This window comes from Triticum aestivum, chromosome 1D (genome assembly GCF_018294505.1).
Source record: "Triticum aestivum cultivar Chinese Spring chromosome 1D, IWGSC CS RefSeq v2.1, whole genome shotgun sequence".
Classification (NCBI taxonomy): domain Eukaryota; kingdom Viridiplantae; phylum Streptophyta; class Magnoliopsida; order Poales; family Poaceae; genus Triticum; species Triticum aestivum.
The window spans coordinates 22489546-22510627 of NC_057796.1; the positions used below are offsets into that span (position 1 = coordinate 22489546).

General features: G+C 43.3%; 1 protein-coding gene and 1 long non-coding RNA gene across 6 annotated transcripts; both read left to right on the forward strand.

The window, feature by feature from the left end:
- Window positions 1-907: 907 nt before the first annotated feature.
- On the forward strand, window positions 908-6339 carry LOC123163751 (type I inositol polyphosphate 5-phosphatase 8-like). Of its 2 annotated transcripts, none has more exons than XM_044581129.1 (10): window positions 908-1063; window positions 1838-1913; window positions 2051-2144; window positions 2286-2369; window positions 2594-2690; window positions 3093-3254; window positions 3801-4287; window positions 4420-4649; window positions 4737-5039; window positions 5563-6339. In XM_044581129.1, the coding sequence occupies exons 2-10, from the start codon at window positions 1884-1886 to the stop codon at window positions 5843-5845; spliced, it is 1770 nt and encodes a 589-aa protein (XP_044437064.1). In that variant the 5' UTR covers window positions 908-1063; window positions 1838-1883; the 3' UTR covers window positions 5846-6339. The 2 variants fall into 2 exon arrangements, with proteins under 2 accessions (XP_044437064.1, XP_044437074.1); XM_044581139.1 differs by having other exon boundaries at window positions 3093-3209.
- Window positions 6340-8122: 1783 nt separating this feature from the next.
- LOC123180036 (uncharacterized) lies at window positions 8123-14537 on the forward strand. Of its 4 annotated transcripts, none has more exons than XR_006490672.1 (9): window positions 8123-8546; window positions 8638-8721; window positions 9967-10513; window positions 11806-12210; window positions 12298-12371; window positions 12443-12570; window positions 12652-12733; window positions 12816-12923; window positions 13021-14537. It is a non-coding gene; the product is annotated as an uncharacterized lncRNA (long non-coding RNA). The 4 variants fall into 4 exon arrangements; XR_006490673.1 differs by having other exon boundaries at window positions 8123-8502; XR_006490670.1 differs by having other exon boundaries at window positions 8638-10513.
- The last annotated feature ends 6545 nt before the right edge of the window (window positions 14538-21082 follow it).

Here is a 21082-nt window from a genome sequence, read left to right on the forward strand (position 1 = left end):
CACTGGCCACCACGCTGCACACACGGCCCTAGTCACCAGTCATCGTCTCAGACAAGTGCTCCGCCCCCGAGCACCGTGGTTCCCACCACCAAGGCCGCTGCCCCGGCATCCATGGCACCAACTCAATCCTGGCCGCATGCTCGTAACCAAGACGACGGAAGAGACGGGCGTAACGATAATACAGTATTGACAGACAACAAGAGATATAGTAGGAAGGAAATGAAGGAGTGAATTTGAAGCATTATCAGGCATTACTTGGATACAGTTTTTATGTACAGTTGAAACAACAAACACCACATGAAAGTGGCAAAGTGTCATTTTCTTCTGTTTTTCGTATATGGGAATGTTGTGCTGTGGTATTCAATGCATTTCAAAACCTTGCCACATGGAGGGGAAAGGAGCAAGGATACGGTCGATTAGGCAGTAACATCAAAATAAGGAATTTCCCAGAGGTTGTACTTCCTCTCGGACTGACTAGCATAAGTAGACGCATTATAGTCAGATTTTTCTTTTGTGAGTTCATTATGGTCGGATTATCGATTATGTACAGTTGAAAACCAACTGAATGATCCAGAGATTGTATTTCCTCCGGGAGTGATTAGCGCGACGAAAACATTATTTTGTCGGCGGAAAGAAAATGAAAATTTGTCTTTCTTTTTACAACTGAAAATTTGTCTTTGTTATTTACAAGGAAAACCAGCGACGCCAGAATATAGGAATCAATTTTGGAAATGCAACCAACAAAGGCTACATAGTACCACACTGCGTAGTACTCGTACCTTGGTGGTGTGGGCCCACAGGCAGAGAGACAGGGGTGGCGACCAGCGTTTTTCAACCCATGGCCCACATGGCAGTGCGCACCTATAAAGGCAGCAGGGAGCACCCCCACTCCCACGCTTCTTCCCCCACCTCTTCTTCCTCCTTCCTCCCTGCCGCTCCGTTATAATATCCCAGCAAACCGCCCACCTCTCTCACCTCTCCCCTCTCTCTCGGGCGCTCTCGCGGCACGTCAACTCCATTCCCTTCCTTCCCCTCCCGCTGCAGATTGCTCGATCAAGTCAAGGTAACCGCTCCTGGAAGCCCTGAAGTTCCGCTCGATCCTCCATTAATTATTGCCTACCTCTGCTGTGCTTTCATGAACAGTTTGCAGCTTTCTTCTTCCCCGCACCGCGCCACAGAGCGCATAGTATTTCCTCATGCTTTCTTCATTGCCACGGCCATGAGATGCTCTTACGAATTAGGATTGAGTACGCTGTGGAGGGTAGAGATTAAGGCGGAGAAAATGGGTGTCTCTCCAGTTCTTGCATCTCTGCTTCCGCCACCATTTGGATTTTGGATGGATTTTGGGGCCAATGCGTGCCGGCCGGTGCCTTGAACCGGCCGTCGACGCATGTGCTCCGTCTGCCTGCTTGCCTGATGATTTCTCAACCAGATCGGCCAAACATGATAGATTTATTACGCAGTACGTATCAGATTGGCACCGTCCCTCCACTTGGCTGGCTTTGCTTTATTCTTCTTCCCCGGTCTGCTCTGCTCTGCTTGAGTTCTCGTTTACTTTACTCTTCCTCTCCCAGCTCCAGCAGAGCAGCTGCTAAGCTGTATTACTGGACTAGTTTAGTTGAGCACCAGTAGTTTATTAGCACCTCCCTCCCTCTCTCCCCTACATGGCTACATTTTTAATAGATTCTTAGTCAGTACCGGTGCTGGTTGAGATTTAACGCTTTTGCGACATTCTTTACACCTAGTTAAAGAGCCAGGAATCAGAGCTGTTGTATTCGATTCGATTCCGACCTGAGTAGTCAGTCCCTCTCCCTCATCACATATCATCTCTTTACAGATTGACGCGGACAGAGCATCCAGGAGATTGGTCGGCGGATCGAATCATGACGACGGACAATGCAAGAATCCCAAAGGTTAGTATGGTTTCCGATCAATCTGGATTCAGGATCATGTGTTTCTTCCTTTCTTTACAAAGCAGAGTAAGTTGTAGTTCTATGATAAGCTTACATACACAGAGGCTGATTTTTCGCTTGTGTGTTTGATTGCTCAGTCGTCGTCGTGGCCGAGGAGGACGAGGACGGCGGTGAGGAGATGGCTGAGCCTCAAGACCAACGCAGAGCCGTCGTTCCATTCAGACTGCGCCAGTAAGTCACCATGATCGATCAAAGAAACAACCATTTCTATTACTGTTCTTCCAGTTCCATCTAAGATACCTCCAGCAGGATAATTCTCCAACGGTTAACTAACCACAGCAACTGATTTCTGCGTGTGGTTTAATCGACCAGGTGACAGATTTGGCATCAGAGGGCAGGAGCAGAGGAGGCGCAAGAGCTGCTCGGACAGGGACGGCAGCCGGCGAGATCTGTCAGGTACGGACCACTTAACAAACTTTTACTGTCACAGCGACTGCCGGTGCTGTTAGCTGCAACAAGAACAACAACAAACAGCTCTGTACATCTTTGTCCCCAGATAAAACCATCAAAAGAGACACACTGTTTCATCACACGAGATGGAACAGTTTAGTAATGGCGCCGAATGAACGAACGTGGTCTGAATATCTTGTTGGTCTGAATTTTTGTTTGTGCATGCGTAGGTGAAGCAGGGTGGTTGGTGGAGGAGGGGCGCGAGAATCTGGTGCCTCCCCTACGGCATGGGCCGAGCTCGTCGTGGCAGCCTCCCAAGGAGCTCAGGTCAGTGACTCACACACAAACCCTGATCTTCATGCATGCGTCAATGTCTCTGCGGTTCAAAGAGAAAATATCTTATCATGTCGATTGTCAACGCATATAAATCTGCGTGCATCATGTGCATATGGAGCAGGCTACATACCTAGTGAAGCAAACGAACAAAATAGAGGCTGTTCTCTGAAAGTCTGGGCATCTTTTTTCTAGTATTGATTTCAGAGAAAATACACACTACTAGTACTGGTAGTAGCATATTTAGAGAAAGTCGGAATATCAACTAAGCAGACGGGGTTGAGTTGAGGCGATGGGATTGCGCTTAGTGAACGATTGATTAAGCCATGTTGATTCATTTATGCATGGTTTATACCGTATGATAATTAACTGTATTTATGTGCTTGTGTGATACAGAGTGCTAGTGGGGACGTGGAACGTGGGCGGGAGACCGCCGCACCAAGGGCTCGACCTCTCCGACTGGCTCCTCGACCAACATGCCTCTTCCTCGCCTCCCCACATCTACGTCCTCGGGTATGTATGTGCATACTACCCGTGTCGATCTACTGTTTTCTGGTGGTGCGTTGAACTCGCTTCTCTCTCTCTCTAGTTTCATAGGAGAACATAATCTTCAGGTATGACCAATGGAATTAATATAGTGTAATGATGCACGTACACATTGGGTTACTTGGAAAGTGTCTAGTTAAAATTGCTACTCACTCAAAGGGATGCTGCTGAGTGAATGCACTCACTCATAGGAATTTGTATGGGTGAACTTTGTGTGGATTTCAGTGCAGAGTGCGAACCCATATGCCGGCCAGAATCATGACAGGACGTCGTGTACCTTACCTTACTTGCATAGGAGTGAGTAGTTTACCTATAAGTACATATTTGTCATGGGTTTCAGTGTTGGACTTATGCACCTAATCATGATTAGTTATCCCATCACTCCTCAAATCCCAAATTGATGTAGTATAGTACCATGAGAGGGGGAGAAGCTGACAGCTTAATTTACCGCCTCGATCACCATAAACAAAGTCATGATGTTGTGTGAAATGGTGACATAATGATGGAGTATATAGGAGTGATTTCGAAGTTTGATTAAGTTTATTTGTCATGTCACAGCTTTCAGGAAATAGTGCCGCTGAACGCTGGGAATGTTCTCGGGGCGGAGGACAGGGTCCCCGCTTCCAAGTGGCTCGACCTTATTGGCCAAGCCTTGAACCCTTCCTCCTTGGAGAGAAGCAACAATTATCACCACGGTCACCGGTGCACGGCTGCCGAGGAGGCGCACCCTGAATGTAGTCAAAAGGCCAAGGTCGGCTTCACGGATATACCGGTGATGGACGATACGGTGTCAGAGCTTGAGGAGGAAGAGGAGGAGGATAGCGAGCCTTCCACGTCAAACCCGGAGTCGAGCAGCGAGGAGGAGACGAGCGAGTTTGCGACGATGTTGCAAGAAAGGGCGAGGCACGGATACCGCCTGGCAGCGAGCAAGCAGATGGTGGGCATCTTCCTCTGCGTGTGGGTCCGGGCGGATGTCATGCCACGTGTCACCGGCCTCAGGGTCTCGTGTGTTGGCAGGGGCATCATGGGGTACATGGGAAACAAGGTGAATTTTCTATCAAATAAATATTGTAAATTCATTGCATATCGTACCATCGTGAAATTTTGCAAGATTAATATCCTGGAGTTTAAATTCAAACATTAAGTTGTTGCTGAAATGATTGTGAATATGTGATAGGGGTCCATCTCGATCAGCCTGACGCTGCAAGGTGGCAGCTCGGCGGCGGCGTCCACGAGCCTGTGCTTCGTGTGCACGCACCTGGCGTCCGGCGAGAAGGACGGCGACGAGGTGCGCCGGAACAGCGACGTCGCGGAGATCCTCAAGCGGACGAGGTTCCCGCGGGTACACCGGTTCTCCAGGCTGCCGGCGTCGGCACCGTCGTCGCCGGAGACCATCTTGGAGCACGAGTACGTACGACATCAAAAACCACATCCTTATCTGATCTGCTGAACTGGACTCTGCCTCTGACCGCGGCGTTGTGGAACGGCATGCAGCAAGGTCATCTGGCTCGGCGACCTGAACTACCGGCTGTCGTCGACGGGCGGCGGCGGCGGCGGCGACGGCGAGACGCGGGGGCTGCTGGAGCGGAACGAGTGGCGGGCGCTGCTGGAGCGCGACCAGCTGCGCGCGGAGCAGAGGGCCGGGCGCGTGTTCGGCGGCGGGTGGGAGGAGGGGGAGATCCGGTTCCCGCCCACGTACAAGTACCTTGCCGAGTCCGACACCTACGCCATGGCCGCACTGAGCTCCTCCGCCGCCGGGAGGCCGTCGCGGGAGAAGAAGAAGCGCACGCCGGCATGGTACGTAATTGTTACTCCGTAATTAGACATTTGACAGCCCTAAAAATTGCATCTGACACAAGGATCGTGCGAGCGTCAGTTCGGTTAGGAAGTAATCAATCAGAGATTCAGAGGTCTCACATGGCATGAGAGACATGAGAAGATCATGGCGGAGCACTCGCTGCACACTGCATCTGCATAATTTGAGCTTAGGCACATGCTCTGCGATTAGCTCAGATCAGAATTAATTAGTGAGTCTAGCTAGGGTAGCGTAGACTCCATGGTGACCAGTCCTTGTCGCGCCAAGCTAGTCTCCATGGCCACGAGCATAGGGAATCTACCTACCTAGCAGTAGCGGTGTAGCAGCAGATGCAAGCTTTGTGCATGCACTGCACGTAGTAGTTAATTATAGTCCAATGGCCACTCGCCGCCATGATCTATGGCTAATTAATCTACTGCTACTAGCTAAACAAGTCTGCTAATTCGTCCTTGGAGGCTTCGACCATGTCGTTGATGATTAATTTATTGGGTGGTGGTATTGCAGGTGCGACCGCATCCTGTGGCGCGGCGAGGGCGTGGAGCAGGCGTGGTACGAGCGCGGCGAGTCGCGCTTCTCCGACCACCGCCCCGTCAACTCCCTCTTCTCCATCCGCCTCCACCACCACCACCACCACCACCACGACGGCAGCAGCCTGCAGGCCACCGCTAATAAGGCATGCTGCCGGCAACGCAGGACACCGCCCGCGGGCGGCGCGGTGATCGAGGCCGAGGAGCTGCTCGTCGCGCCGCCCCGGGACTGCCGGTGCCTCCAGTCCTCGAGATTCTGACACGTCATACGTGGTGACCATCGAAGAACGGCAGCGGCGGCCTCAAAAGGTGGCCGTCGCGGCGCACGCGTGCCGGCCGGCGCTGAAACATAGGCGAGCCCGGCCGTGGTACGTGCACCGGCAGGCAGGTGGCGTACGTGCTCATTATTGCTTGCCATTTGGCCACGGAGCTCGCAGCAATTTTCACTTTGAGAGGAGAAGGACGGGACATTCTTCTCGGGAACGCGCGAGCTTTTCAGGGTGGATGCCTTGCCTTCTTCGGAGGAATCTTCTTAGTAGAGTAGTAATTCTTCCTTCATGTCTAAACTTATCACAGTATGCGTGTAGCCCAGCAGTATAGAATAGGAAATCAGGAATCCTTGTCTTCTTTTCTCTGTCGTTTTGTTTTGGACGTACATAAGAAGAAAAAAACTGTAATCTCGAAATTTTCTTCAGTTCATATATAATTATATATATAAGGAGATGGGTTGTCCATAGACGTTGTTGCAAAATTTATGTGGAATGCCGGATGCATTCCAGTTAAACATGTTCTTCCGGATTATGCTGAATAAATTCATCTTGCAGGATGCCTTTTTCTTTGGATTTGTTAATTTCTCTCTAGATGAGAATTAGCTATGTCACGTCTAAGTTTTTTTTCCATTAGATCGAAAGTTCTAAGATTCGTGCTATTAGTTTGGTTTTTTGCAGATGACCCGGTTGCGCGTGGGGAAGCCTCGCGTAAGGGGACCAGCCTAGCTGTGCTGGAAGCCACAACCTTCTTTTTTTCATTTTCGTTTTTGTTTTTTGATTTATTTATTTTATTTTTGTTTACACTTCCAAATATTCTAAACATATATATTACAAAAAATATACTTCCCATAATATTTAAAAAATGTTAAACATGCATTTGAAAGATGTTAAATGTGTACATAAAAATGTTGACCATGTATACAAAAAATATACAATGTGTGTGAAAAAAGGTTGATCATGTATTTAAAAAATGTTAATCAATAATTCGAAAGAAAATGTTAATCAAACATTTGAAAAATAATATTAAACAGGTATTTGAACAATGTTAATCAAGCATTTGAAAAAGTTAAATGAGTATAGTAAAAATATTTACCATGTATTAAAGAATGAATCTTGTGTTGAACAAATGTTAAATGTGTATAGAAAAAAGTTCACCATGTATTAGAAAATGTTAATCTTGTACTTGCATACAAATTTTAATCAAGCATTTTAAAATATGTTAAATGTGCATCGAAAAAATGTTGACCACGTATTATAAAAATTGTTAATCTTGTATTTAAAAAATGTTAAATGTGTATACAAAAAGTATTAAAAAATGTTAAACTTGTATTTAAAAAATGTCAAATGTGTATAGAAAAAATATTGACCACATATTATAAAAATTGTTAATCTTGTATTTAAAAATGTTACATGTGTATACAAAAAGTATTAAAAAATGTTAAACTTGTATTTAAAAAATGTCAAATGTGTATAGAAAAAATGTTGACCATGTATTAAAAAAATGTTAGTCAAGCATTTGGAAAAATATTAAATGTGTATAGAAAAAATGTTCACCATGTATTCAAAAAATGACAATTAAGCATTTGGAAAATTATTAAATGTTTATAGAAATTTGTTCACCATGTATTCAAGAAATGACAATCAAGCATTTGGAAAAATGTTAAATGTGTATTAAAAATTGTTGACCGTGTATTTACAAAGTGTTAATGTATTATTTAAAAATGTCAATCAAGCATATAAGAATGTTAAATATGTATTAAAAATGTATTAGATGTATACCAAAATTTGTATAGAAAACTGGTGAAGCCTGAGAGAAAACAAAGAGAACCGTTGAAAAATGAGAAAGAAACAAACAAACCGAAGTAAAACGAATAAAAAGGAAAGGAAAGAAACAAATAAAAAAGAAACTAAGAAAAAACGTTGAAAATGAGAAAGAAACAAACAAATGAAGCAAAACAAATCAAACGGAAAGGAAAAAAATGAAAACAAATAAAGAAACGAAGAAGAACCGATGTAAAAAAGACAAAGAAAAGAAAACCCTGTTGGGTTCTTTTTGTTTTGGGTTTCATCTATCTGTTTGAGCTGCATGGTTTCACTTTTTGGGCTGCTTTTCTGTACCTCAATCAAGCATATAAGAATGTTAAATATGTATTAAAAATGTACCATGCAGCCTTTTTGGGCTGCATGGTTTTTTTCCCCTCCCCAGCCCACGCACAGTCAAAAAAAAAAACACCCCGAAAAAAAAACAGTCTTATCGATCCCCTCAAGGAGACCGCGCCGCCGTCTTGTGATCTCGAGAAGACGCTGTCGGATCTCATGCGATCTCGCTGGCGCAGACGTACAGGATCGCCGCCGCGGACGTAAGGGTCACGTCATATCTCGTCGCCGACGAGGTACGGGATCGCTGCCGCCGACCTTCCTCAATCTTTTGTCTAGGGTTCCCCGCCTCCGCCGCCGCCGCCGACGGCGCCATAGCGGAACCTCAGGGCAGGTCAGGTCTCCAAGCAGCTCGTGCTTGTGTGGAGTCGCCGCACTCCGCACACCGCTGCCGTGGCGGATCCCCGGGGCCGCCGCCGCCGCTGAACCCCATGGACGAAGTCGTCCCACGAACGGCCGATGCAGGCACCACAACAGCAGCTCGTTACCGAGTAAGTTCCCGGCACCCAGCACGCACGTTGGCACCATGCTCTTGGTCAGCGGCTGCATGCTCCTCGGTTTCCCTTGCAAGATGAACACCATACGCTGCACCGGGTCACCCTCTTGATCACTTTCTCATGCTGCAGAATATCAGGGGCGCAGATGATGTACAGGATCATCTCGTCCATGTCATGGAACAAAGCCACCTGTTTGACGAGCTCCAAACAGAGGTAAGGCTTGATGCCCCGCTGGATCCACTTCAGAAAAGGGTGTTGACTGTTCCGAATTAAGCCAAACATGAAATCTGATTGAGGTAGGGATGAAGCTCTTATTTTGCATAGTATTTTTAGGCAATTTCAGAATTTACATAACATATATATGTCCTTAGATTAGATAGTATGCATGCCCTCTGTAACCTGCTGAATGTCTCTTGGGTAACTAAAAATATTCAGAATAATCTAAATTTCAGAAATTCTTCGTGGATTATGAATGGCAGTTATATGCCGTCAGATAGCAAGATTGCTACTTGAACAGTTTGTTATCTGTGAAGCTTAGGCGTTAGACGAACTAAATTTGCTATCATTTTCCACCATTTATTCCTAAGGCCATCAGAGCCATTGACACACTTTCGCTGCCCTAAGGGAGTCCTGTTACCCTTTTTTTAGTCAATGACCCACCAGTCACCACAAGTGCAAATGGTTAGTTTACTAAAATTCAATGACAGTACATATTTACTCCTGTTTATTTGCACGTATGGTTTCTCAATTTCACTTCTCAACATGGTATTTGCAACTTAATCATTACTCAACCGACCTGCTTTTGGTATACTTTTTTACAAGTATAATCACATTAAGATATATTACTGTATCCCCCCTAAAAAAGGTATATTACTATAATTTAGTAGGGCGCTCATTCGATTCACAAAACAAATTTTACACGAGATTGTATGAGCTTCTGCATATCTGCATCTATATTAGAATCAGATCAAACTCCTACATTTACTAATACAGTTGATGCCCCTTAAAATGATTGAAACACCATTGTTATGCGAGATTATCGATAACTCAGGCACTCAGCTGATTAGGCAGTAAATGGTGACTATACCATGTAAGATGCATTTTCCCTTCAGAATGTAACATGTGTTTTTATGAATTTTTGGATGCGAAACCATTTGCACACTAGCATGCATCCACCCTGTCAAAGAAAATAATAAAATGATTCAGCACAATCGCAAGATATCAGTAGTTCAGCACACCATGGTAGCACATGCATGACCCACCATGTACGCTCACTACTAACACCATAGTCAATTCAAGCGACCTATTGCTAGGAAGTGCATGAGCTGATGCTAGCATGCCCTGACAAAACATGAAAAAACTTGTTCTCTAATGTATCTACCGCCTGAGAGATTGTTTCGATACAATTATTGTATTTAAGAAAATAATTACCAGGTTCTCTGATGTAGTAGTTCACAGGTTCTCTGATGCAAGGGCTCTGGGTCATCAGCTTCGGCAAGTGGAGGTACAAGTTCGGGCACGACGAGCTTTATTTCGTAAAAACGCGACTTTGATGTTTGAATCTTCCTTCTAATATTTTTAATGATAAAGAGGTTCTCTTAATAGAATGTGAATTTTTCCCTTTGCTTGTTAGCTTTTATGCTTTATTGTGTTCTTCGTCAAACACAAACCGCTACCGACAGGGACTGGCATGGACGCCGTGGACTTTCACAACACGGCCTACAGCACAGTTCCAACGTGCTCTGCTCCTCGGACTCTGTCTGTCTGTACAACATCAACAACAGCCTGATGGTTGCCTCTGGGCCATGGCATGGCAGGACATGCAGGTCCCGATTCAATGGAGACATATGGAGGCGCTGGCCTGTTGCACGCTCGCTGGACACACATGAGCAGCCACATGGTGATTGTCTTCACGGGAGTTTTCTTTCTCCCAAGAGCGCCAGCTGCCTGAAGGGACAAAACTATGGAGGGGCGGTGAAGAGATGATGTTGAAGTACTACGTGTGGTGAGTTCCAGCGGCACAAACATGCTAGCCACGTCTAGCTCCGTCTCAGTGCTTCCTCTATTCATTAATTTTAGTTCGTGCATGATATCTACCATGTTCTTTGAATTATATATGTGATCAATCATAATTCATAATGTTTCGATGTTTTCTACTATAACGAGTATTTGATACGACTAATGCAGAAAGTTCTTCTCAACATTACCTAATTATTATGAAGTTAGTGTGATAAGAAACACAAAAGATCAAGAAATCACACACTTATTGTACAGAATATGTAAGCTAGATTTTATAAAGTTAGTACTATTAATTTTGCTTTTTATGCACTTACCAAATTTCATGAGAGCAATTAGCAGGTCCGAATACATGTCCAATATAAAGGGTTGTTCACCCGGATCACTTGTTGTGACTTTCTAATGACTGTAGCCCATTTTTTCTTCATTGTTCTTTGGTCTTTTTTGGGAGATTTAACAAGTTTCTGAACCATTATGTAAAAGAATTGGAATCACTGACATATTAAATTCAGCCACAATTGCATGAACGAGTGAGTGTTGAGTAGCGAAGCCAATTTTTGCCATTTCAGATATCTAGCAACATAATAATAAGACCACTAAAACTAATAATGGTACTATCTCTTACAAATTAATTTACCCTTACAACGGATTGAGGCAGTAGATTACCGAGCCTGCATCATGATGGCCCTTCTTTATGTCAGTTGTCTTGGACCAGTTAAAGTTAACCGCATCTTTCTTACAATTTTTTGGACTATTAATATTTTCCCTGTCTGAGCCAACCAAAAGATACTTTCATGCAGCTATTTCTAATTTAATTTAAACCAAGATGACTATCACCAGTCCCGTTTTTAGTTTTCATGCATTTATCAAGGAAGCTACTTTGTTACTTGGAATGATAAAATAGCTACAATGTAGATATGCTGATTTTGTGTTTGAATCAGTCTGTTCTGATGAATGCCTCTTTTATTTGCCAAGCTCCAATGGCTTACCAAGATGTGGCTTTTTTGTGGACCAAGTAATTAAATTGTAGATTCGTTGTGTATGTAAGCTGACAAGTAATACATCTCCATTTTTCCAGTTTCAGCAAAAAAATTGCACTGGATTGTGCCGGCTGGGGTGGTCACTTTCTTTGGAAAGAAAGAAACATATATATTGGAGATGCATGCGTTTAGATTTATATATTTTTTGCCATGAGTTCAATAGTCTCTGTTAAATCACAGTAATTTTGTTGCTCTGCTGAGCAGGTTTTCTTATACATATATTTATTTTGAAAATTCATAGATGGATGAAATGCTGCTGAGACGTTACAAAATATTCCAGTAGAGGCATCCTTACCGTCCGCATTACAAGGATATGAGAAGATTGGGGTCCTCAAGGCAGTGACCTGTTTACCATACACATATTTACTTCCTTTCTAGGGCGGAACAATGGAAGGCACAATTCCAAGTACAGCTCTTCAAGAACAGGATCTCTGAAGGAACAACAATTTACAAGCTTGGCGCTTACCAGGTTCAATATGCTAGGGAAAGATACAAAACTGTAGATCGTCCATGGAGAGTAGTGTTTGCCAAAAAAACTACCGTGGAACCAATTGTGCCTCAGCCACCAAACTTTCCCAAGTATGGATATACCACCTACAATGTACACAGTATCAAAGCCGCATTAAACAAATTGTTTTGTTGTCAGGTCAGCAACTCTTAAGAATTGTTTTTATTGTATAATTTTCCATTTCTTACAACTTACAATTTACTGAACTTGTGAATGTTGGATTAGTTACCAGCATCACAAGAATATTTGCGCCGAGCGGCGGATCGATTGACCAGATATGAGAAAATCACATCACAAACGTGCGCCAACTTTTATCATTTTTCATTCTGTGTTCTTATCTCTCCACTGAAACAATGATATATCTTTCCAGAATACCCGCCGTTGTGACGTTTTGGGGAAAATTAGCAGATTCCCTTGATGCAGACAAAGCTACAACGGTGGTCTGCTCAAGAACCCATTATAGTTCTATTTGCTGGCATGCCAGTACATGAATTTAATGTAAGTACTTATCGTCATCTTATATCCATCCTGCACAATTTAGATAAGAAAATAAAATTACCTGTTAAATTTTTTGTACAGGAAACTTAGCCTTCAAGTCCTGTCTGGCAACTCGATGGTACATAAATCCAACTATTTCTGAAGCGGCAACTATTCTAGGAAGGTACACACAGCACAATGATCTATCTGTGCAACTAATTTTCAATAATCCAGCATCTGTGTTGACAAATTTCACAATATCTCAGATCTACTGCAAGATCCCATCAAATTGAGATAAGCACCGGCTCACAGGGTCATCGCTAGACAATACAACAATCACATAATTATCAGCCGTTGACCCTGGTGGAATCATGGTATGTTGCCATTGCTATCAAAGCTACACTAATGTCTTTCTCCGAGTAACAATATTTGGTTTCTTTCTAAAATAGATTGACCTGATGTGACTTGCAGGACCAGTACTATAAACTGGAAATAAAGAGAACTGAAGTGTCCCCTTCCATGGCGTTGGGGGGCCTTTCTCTGCCAGGCGCGGCGGCTCCTTGGTAGGATGATGCAGCTGGCTCGGCGGAGGCTAGGACACATTACAAGCCCCCTAACCCACCCCGACGAGAAGGGCTGCAAGACGACAACTGCTTGCTATTTTTATCGTTGCATAAATATGCTTATTGTTACAGTGCTTGTCGCTGAGCTGGAGATGGAAAGAAGCAATCTTACTATACTGTTGTGTGAGAATTATTAGTCTGCAAATTGATTACTAATCCCTCCGTCTCAAAGTAAGTGACTCAACTTTGTACTAGCTTTAGTGCAAAGTTAGTACAAAGTTGAGTCACTTATTTTGGGATGGAGGGAGTATTTTCTATCCTTTGGTGAAATGACCAAGAGCAAGCAAGATGGTGCCAATACTTGCGAGATGATAGTGTAGTTGGCCTTGACTTCCTTTTTTGGTCCTAACCAATTTTAGAGAACAGTGTAATGTTTTTCATTGTTTATTATCCTCGGCGCATACAAAAAATTACTTGAGTCTCAGGTAGCCAGGTTGCATTATCACCATCTTACAAATATTTGTTGTGCAGGTCTGAGCTGTGTGCAAGGAAGCTCAAGACATTGGAGGAAAGCATTGTCGGATATGTGGTATCCTGACCCTCTTACTTGGGACTGGGATAAGTTACAATCTTACATGTTCTGAGTTCTGTACTCCCATGTACTTGTGTCCAAGAATTTATCTTGACATTATTTTAAAGTTTTTCTCTAAGATGTGCATATCACCGCTGAATTTTTTGCAATATATAAATTCAGTGTTATTGTGAACACTTGAACAATACATACAGATGTGTAGAATGAGATTGTTGTATACTGAGGACTGAGGTTATCCTTTAGTCAGCTAAATAGTGCATAGTTTACTGATGTATATCATTAATAAGCTCCTAATAAATATGATTTGCGAAAAAAATAAATTGCGCATGCAAGAGTCAGCTAGGTAAATATGATTTAATAGGTTACTGAAGATTTGCGATGAATAAAAATGGCACGGTCAGCTAGGTAAATCTTATCGAGTTTTACACAATGAGATGCATAGAAATAATTGTTCTTCCTTGTACATATGTTGCACATAATAATACAAAAGATTTATTTCTATGTATGTTTATTTTTGCAGAGTACATATCAGAGATGGAGAGGGATTATGTTGATGTTCAAAAGAATCATATTGTACAAGGGTCCCGAGGCAATGTCGTTGGAAGGGGCCAAAAATTTTCTGAGCTTTATACAAGAATATTGGATATGCAAGCAGAAAAAAAAGGCTAAGGCCCCTTTTGGTTCATAGGGTTGGAATAATAATAGGAATATAAAAGTTATAGTAAATGAGATGTCATGTATCTCAAATCATATGAATAGTAATAGGAAAAGAGATGTCCTTTCATTCATATCATTGGATCTTTCCCATTGAGTCTAGGTTAATATTATTTTCATATGAAATGTGAAGGATAGGAAGATTTTGTCCATAGGAATACGATTCTATTCCTACAAACCAAAGGACTTTAAATATATTTTTTCTATAAAAATCCTATCCTATAGAATTCTTATCCTATAGAATTTCTATAAAATTTCTCCAAACCAAAGGAGGCCTCAAAGGCCCGTAGCAACGCACGGGCATTGTACTAGTGGAGGATTGTTTCTCTATTTTTTGTTGTCCTTTGGTATGTTTCGTACGTTGTGGCCACGATGGACATGCCCATCGTCAATTTAACCTGGGCTTTGTCGGCCCACGTTAGCTTAACCTTTGCGCCACCGGGATTGCATCGACAAGAAGAGTCCATTCAGACCAAACAAAGCTCGATTAGTATATCGCGGACGACGAATTCTGCCATTTAATCTACGTATACTGTCACAAGTCTACTTTACCATCAGTGAGAAAATTTTAAATTACTCACACCCATCAATTCTTCGACATGTCGCCAATCGTAGACATTGCCTATCGTCCTATTGTTGCCATTGGTCGCGTGCATCACGAGCCGTGTCATCTGTAAAGGTGAACCAAATGTTGCAAACTCCGGCATCACCTTAACATGGTCATGGGAATGACATTTCAATGCAAACTTTTCGTGTCACTTTGCTAGCCTCATCTTTAGTATCCGTATTAGTAAGCCCCAAGTTAATCCGCTCTCTAATGCTCCCTTCCTGCCACCTGAACTGAATGTCGATTGTTGACATTAGCTTGTTCAACTAATTTATGTTCTACTACCTCATTTTCCATCATCCGTGGCCACTAGATTGCACATTCATTAATGAGCATGTGCTGCTGATTGTATCCTAGCCCTCTTTATTCACTATTTTTTTCACATTTTTTGTTTTTGTTTTTGTTTTTTTTACTTTTGTTCATACTTCCGAATATTCAATATATATATGTTACAAAAATACTTTATAAATTTTTGAAAAATGTTAATCATCCATATAAAATGTTAGATGTGTATAAAAATGTTTTTGATGTATGCAAAAAAGCTATAGAAAAATGTACAATGTGTATGAAAAAAGTATAGACATAAATAATATAAGTTTTCAAAAATGTTAATCAAGTACTTGGAAAATGTTAGACGTTTATATAAAAATGTTTGGGACATATAAAAAAAATGTACAATGTGTATGGAAAGTAGACTAAAAAAATATAAGTTTCGAAAATATTAATCGTGTATTTCGTGAATGTTTAACTAACATATACATAATTTTTCTGCTGTATAAAAAATATACAATGTTGAAGAAAATGTAGACGTAAAATAAATATGTTTTTTTTAAAAATGTTAATCATTTATTTCCAAAATGTTGAAAATATATGTAAAAAATGTTTCTGATGTATACAAAAAACGTACAATGTGTATGAAAAAAATTACACATCAAATAATATAGGTTTAAAGAAATGTTAATCATGTGTTTCCAAAATGTTTACACGTATATAAATATTTTTCTGATGTATACAAAAAAAATGTACAAGGTGTATGAAAAAAACTAGACATCAAAACAATATAAGTTTTAAAAAAATTGGCCTACAGATCTGAATATGGTTGTTTGTTACTTCTAGTGTTCTTTGTGCTGACATGATAATTGATGAATTATTCAGAAGTTTCTAAAAAAGGACCAAAGTGACCTTTAATTTGATTACACATTTATATTAACTAGACGATACCCCCGAACGTTGCTGTGAAAATTAGAGACAATATCTCTATAGAACATGAGCTATAAAATGAAATTTGGGTGCACGAAAATCATGAATATAAGCTCATTAAATTATTATCAATTTGTCCAATATTTTTCTAGCACTGGAGCATTGAAATAGACACCTACTGCAAATCTGAATATTCTGAACTCTGAATCATTCAAACATCTTACATGTGTGTTATCATTCGTTAAGAGAAGTAAGAGATGATCATAGTACATTTTTATTATTTTTGTGTTGTTTATACCACCATGATAGTTGAATAATAGTTCAAAAGTTTCTAACAAAAAGTGACCCTTAACTTGGCAAGAAGTTTTAGGACACTACAAATCTAGGGTGAGATTTTTACGAATGACAAATCAAACATTTTTCAAGGCAAGTTATATTATCCGAGGATGGCAAGTTTAGTTGAAGAGCATAGCAAATCCGTCACAGTTTATTTTTATCAGAAAATTACCGTGTTTGCTACCTAATTTTGCCATCACCACGTTAATATAAATTGTCATAAAACGTCAAATTTGCCATGCCTGAAAATATGACGTCAGATTTTAGTCATTTCGAAGTTTTAACTCCGGGCACTTGGTTCAAATAATAACATTATTCAATTTGATTTAACAATCTTAATCCAATCCCCGAAAAGAAAAATTCTTGATTTTTTTCTTCTAAAAAGAAGAAGCAAAAATACAACATCTCAAGCCCTTCTGTCCTCCCACTACAACATTCCTATCCCATTTCCCTCCTCCCGTTATCCGTTTCTTCTCGCGGCCGACATCGCCACAACGCCGCGTTGGTGCCATGGACGGTACGACGACGAGCTACGGAGAAGTCTCTTCGTGCAACATCGCCAGGGACGGCCTAGGCATGCGGGCTTCGAAGGGATCTCCTCGAAACAGGCTTTCACCCTGCTTTATATATAAAGCAACACCGAATAAGTACATGGGCCGGATGCTACAAAATGATGAGGTAGCCCTCTTACAAAGCCAATCTTGAGACAACTGTCAGACACAGAACGCACGCGACAACGCAAGAGCCCCGGGAGAACTATACACACCCCACGCTACGACATAGCACACCTAAACTCCACGACAACACCCCCAAGAGGGAGAACGGCGCAGAGCGTCGCCGCTGCCGAGTCCACACGGACAAGGATTTTCACCCGGAGCCCTGACACGGAGAGAAGAACCACAACGACATCTTCAAGAAGAACACGGCACCCACACAGGTGTCGCTGTCATCGGCGCCAAGGCACGGAGTTTTCACTCGGCAACTCACTTGTCATCTAGATCAGGACGCCGCCCTCCGAGAGAGAAAGCGCGTCCGAGCTACCCGTCGCAACACCCTCCGTTGCCCACAAAACCCAGGAGGGGAGCCACCACCACCGCAATGATGCCCGCAGAGTTGGTCGAGAGAGAAGGCTTCGAAGGGATCAGGACGGCCGCGACTTACAGGCGGCGGACGGAAACTCATCTGGATGGCAGACGAGGCGGCCGCGGCGAGCTCGATGCAAGCGGCGGCGGCGCTGGCCTTCCTCCACCAGCACTGACAGGTGGGCGCCCCAAAGTTTCTTTCTTCTTCCCCACAATAAAGGGTTAATTTGTTTTCCCTCGAAATGTGAGTCAGGCTCCTGCATCTTTTGCTGGAGTCCATCGCAAGATCTGAACCGAACAAGCTAAAATCACGAGCAAATACACCTTTTTTACATCATGTGAACCAGCCAAGATTTTTACTCTCACTGAGTATGCATTGGGAAGCAGCAAGAATTAATTCGTGTGTACTGGTAAGCAGAAACTGACAACCTCGATCGGAAATATTTCGGGATAGGGGCTTCCTTGGCAGCAATGTTGGCGCGGTGGACTCTGGCGGGCTGCCTCCTAGGAATCGCCGGTCGGCCAGCAGGTTACCCCTAATCAGTTCCCTCTACTACCATATATCAGTTGTCCAAGTGTCCAACAAAATGGAGATATGATATCGTGGAATATTTGCAAATGTGTTGTTTCTGTTTAATATATATGTGTTATTGCATCCAATGTTGCAGTTGATAATATAATATGTTAAAGCAGTAGCACTACTGGAATTAGGGAATTTGCCATCAGCCTGTTCTTTGCCGTCCGCTAGCCGACGGCAAAGAGGGTCTTTGCCATCCGCTTTCAAAACGCAGACGGCACAGAATTGGCTGATGCCGTCCGCCAGCTCTTTGTCGTATGCCTTCTAGACCTTTGCCGTCCGCCAGACAGCAAAAAAATGACCTAGCTAACGGCCGCCCCCCGGCCCACCCCACTAGCTAACTAAAACTGTCAGCCCCGCCCCACCCCCCTCTCTCTCCCTCTCTCTCTCCCCCACCTCACCCGCGCGCCGCCCCCGTAGCCCGATCCGCCGCCGGCCTGCGCCAACCTAGAGCCCGAGGTGCCGCTGGCCAGCCCGCCCCCCTGAGCCCACCCCGCCGCCGGCCCACCCGCTCGCCCCGCCCAGCGGACCAAGGACGCGACAGCCGCCCTGCCCCGCCCCATCGCCGAGGCCGCGCCGCGCCGCCCTGCCGCCGGAGCCGCACCGCGCTGCGCCGCCCCTCCCCGCGGCCTTCCTCCACCCCCCTCCACGGGCCGACCTCGCCGGAGCTAGCTAGGTGAGTTCTTGTGCTCTTTTTTTTTTCTGTTTTTTTAGATTTAGTTTAGTTTAGGTTTAGGTTTAGATTTAGATTTAGTTTAGTTTATTTTTTTCTTCTGTTTTTATGAATAAACAAGAAAGATGAAAAAAATAAGAAGTAAAAGAAGAAGAGGAAGAAGAAGAAGAAGAAGAAGAAGAAGAGGAGGAGGAGGAAGAAGATGATGAAAATAGAAGTAGAAAAAGTAGAAAAAGAAAGAAAAGAAGGTCGAGGGTCGAGGGGTCGATGGTCGCTGAGGGGTCAAGGATCGCCGAGGGGTCGAGGGGTCGATGGTCGAGGATCTCCGAGGGGTTGAGGGTCGATGGTCGCCGAGGGGTCGAGGGGTCGAGGGTCGAGGGGTCGAGGGTCGATGAACGAGCAGTGCGAATCATTTTTTTACAACTTGGCGGTGGCATCCTGTTGTAAATATTTAGTTAGGTTTGGCAAAACAATAATGCTATGTTACTCATCTTTGGATTTCAATGTGCAGTTGTTTCGTCGCTGCGAGGGTCTGGTGTTCGATGAGCTCCGCCCCTTCGTTCGCGGGTGAGCACAAATGACATCTCCTCCTCCCCCTTTATTTATTTGCACTGTTCCGGTGTTCGTGCCGATGAAACTTGCTAGCTATAGGTGTCTTCAATCATCAGTATGCGTGACCAGTATGTGCCTCCCGTTCGAAAAGGTTACAATTATAAATATGCATGCATTTGCATATTTACAACCATGATTCTTTCGAATTGTCCAACTTTATCCATGGACAGCCCAAGTATGTGTAGATTGGGTTCGTTTTCCCATATGCTCTGCTCAGGATCCGACGCATAAATTTCGTCAGTGCCTCCGTGTTGTTCTCCGGGTAAACATCCTCTCTGTTTATTGCAGAGATGTGTATCAGGAGAACAGCGGGGAGGTGCTGCCGAAATTTTGCATCGGATCCGGAGCAGAGCATGGGAAAACGAACCCAATCTACACATACTCGGATGGGATTAGGACCTATCTTTACCTATTAGAGTGTAGGTTGCATGGACGTAAAAAAATTGACAAACTAGATTAACTGATGAATATATACATGGTGAACTATATATGTGTCTCTTGTGTGTCCAGTAGCTAGGCAAGCCAAGATGAGTGATCGTGTGTGGACGTACACCGGTCACACTAGTCAGAAAGAGATGACCAATAAATGGTTAACAAAAACCAAGGGGTTTGTGAAAGCCGCATTTGCAAATGGCTAGAGGAAAACCTGGTGCCTCTTTGTCCGGTGCGACAATTGGGAAAAGAGGACAGAGGATGAAATGGGAAACACCTGCAGAAGAGTGGTTTTACGCCCGGTTATACACTACTGGGGAAAAGCCTAGTAGTAGCGCGGGTTTAAAGCCTACTAGTAGCGCGTGTCACCGTGCTACTAGTAAGGCGCTATAGCTATTCCTTAGCAATAACGCGTACAACACACGCTACTACTAAGAAACATAGCCGCAGCGTGTGTTGTTTCCAGCGCAACTGCTAATCTAACTAGTAGTAGCATGTTTTCGGTCCAGCGCTACTAGTATACCGTTTTTCAATTTTTTTATTTTTAGTGTATTTATATGCCGTTATACAAATTTTGGTACAGTACCAATTATGAGGTTGTTATATCATTATGTCCATAACAATGTGTGAAATGAAGGTGGATTATGTTCATGTGGAGGCAGCAGCGGGTACTTTCGATGTGCACCACATGTTGCCTCCACTTGAATCTAATCCGCCAACACAAACTATTTAATCATCATCATAGTCATTACCACCAACGCTAGCTATTTAATCATCATAGTCATAGTATAGCACATCATCATCTTCAAACTCATTCTAGCTAGCTAATCACTCATGCTGCTCTCTCTCAGGTAAAATAGCATAAAACATGTGTAGCACTCCTGCTTCATCATATTGGAGCATGCAGATGAACCTGTCTCCTAATTGTGGGCTGCGCTTCTGATTGCTGCCCCCTAGTACTTCTCTGCGATCCTTCACAATTTTCTTCCAGTGTTTGACTATTAATACTTGCTCCCTTTTAGAAATCTTGAATGCACTAAAGTGCAATGTAGGATGTCTTGGCCGTAAGCTAACCATGGACATGCGACCTTTAGTCTCGATCCAATGAGGCATACCTATCATCGGGAGTCCCTGTTGAAGAACAT

Excerpts from the sequence above, each read along its gene's own strand:
- LOC123163751 (XM_044581129.1), top strand. The coding sequence starts at position 1,884 with ATGACGACGGACAATGCAAGAATCCCAAAG. Across the intron at positions 1,914-2,050 it reads ACAATGCAAGAATCCCAAAG|TCGTCGTCGTGGCCGAGGAG; the intron begins GTTAGTATGGTT and ends TTGATTGCTCAG. Across the intron at positions 4,650-4,736 it reads GAGACCATCTTGGAGCACGA|CAAGGTCATCTGGCTCGGCG; the intron begins GTACGTACGACA and ends AACGGCATGCAG.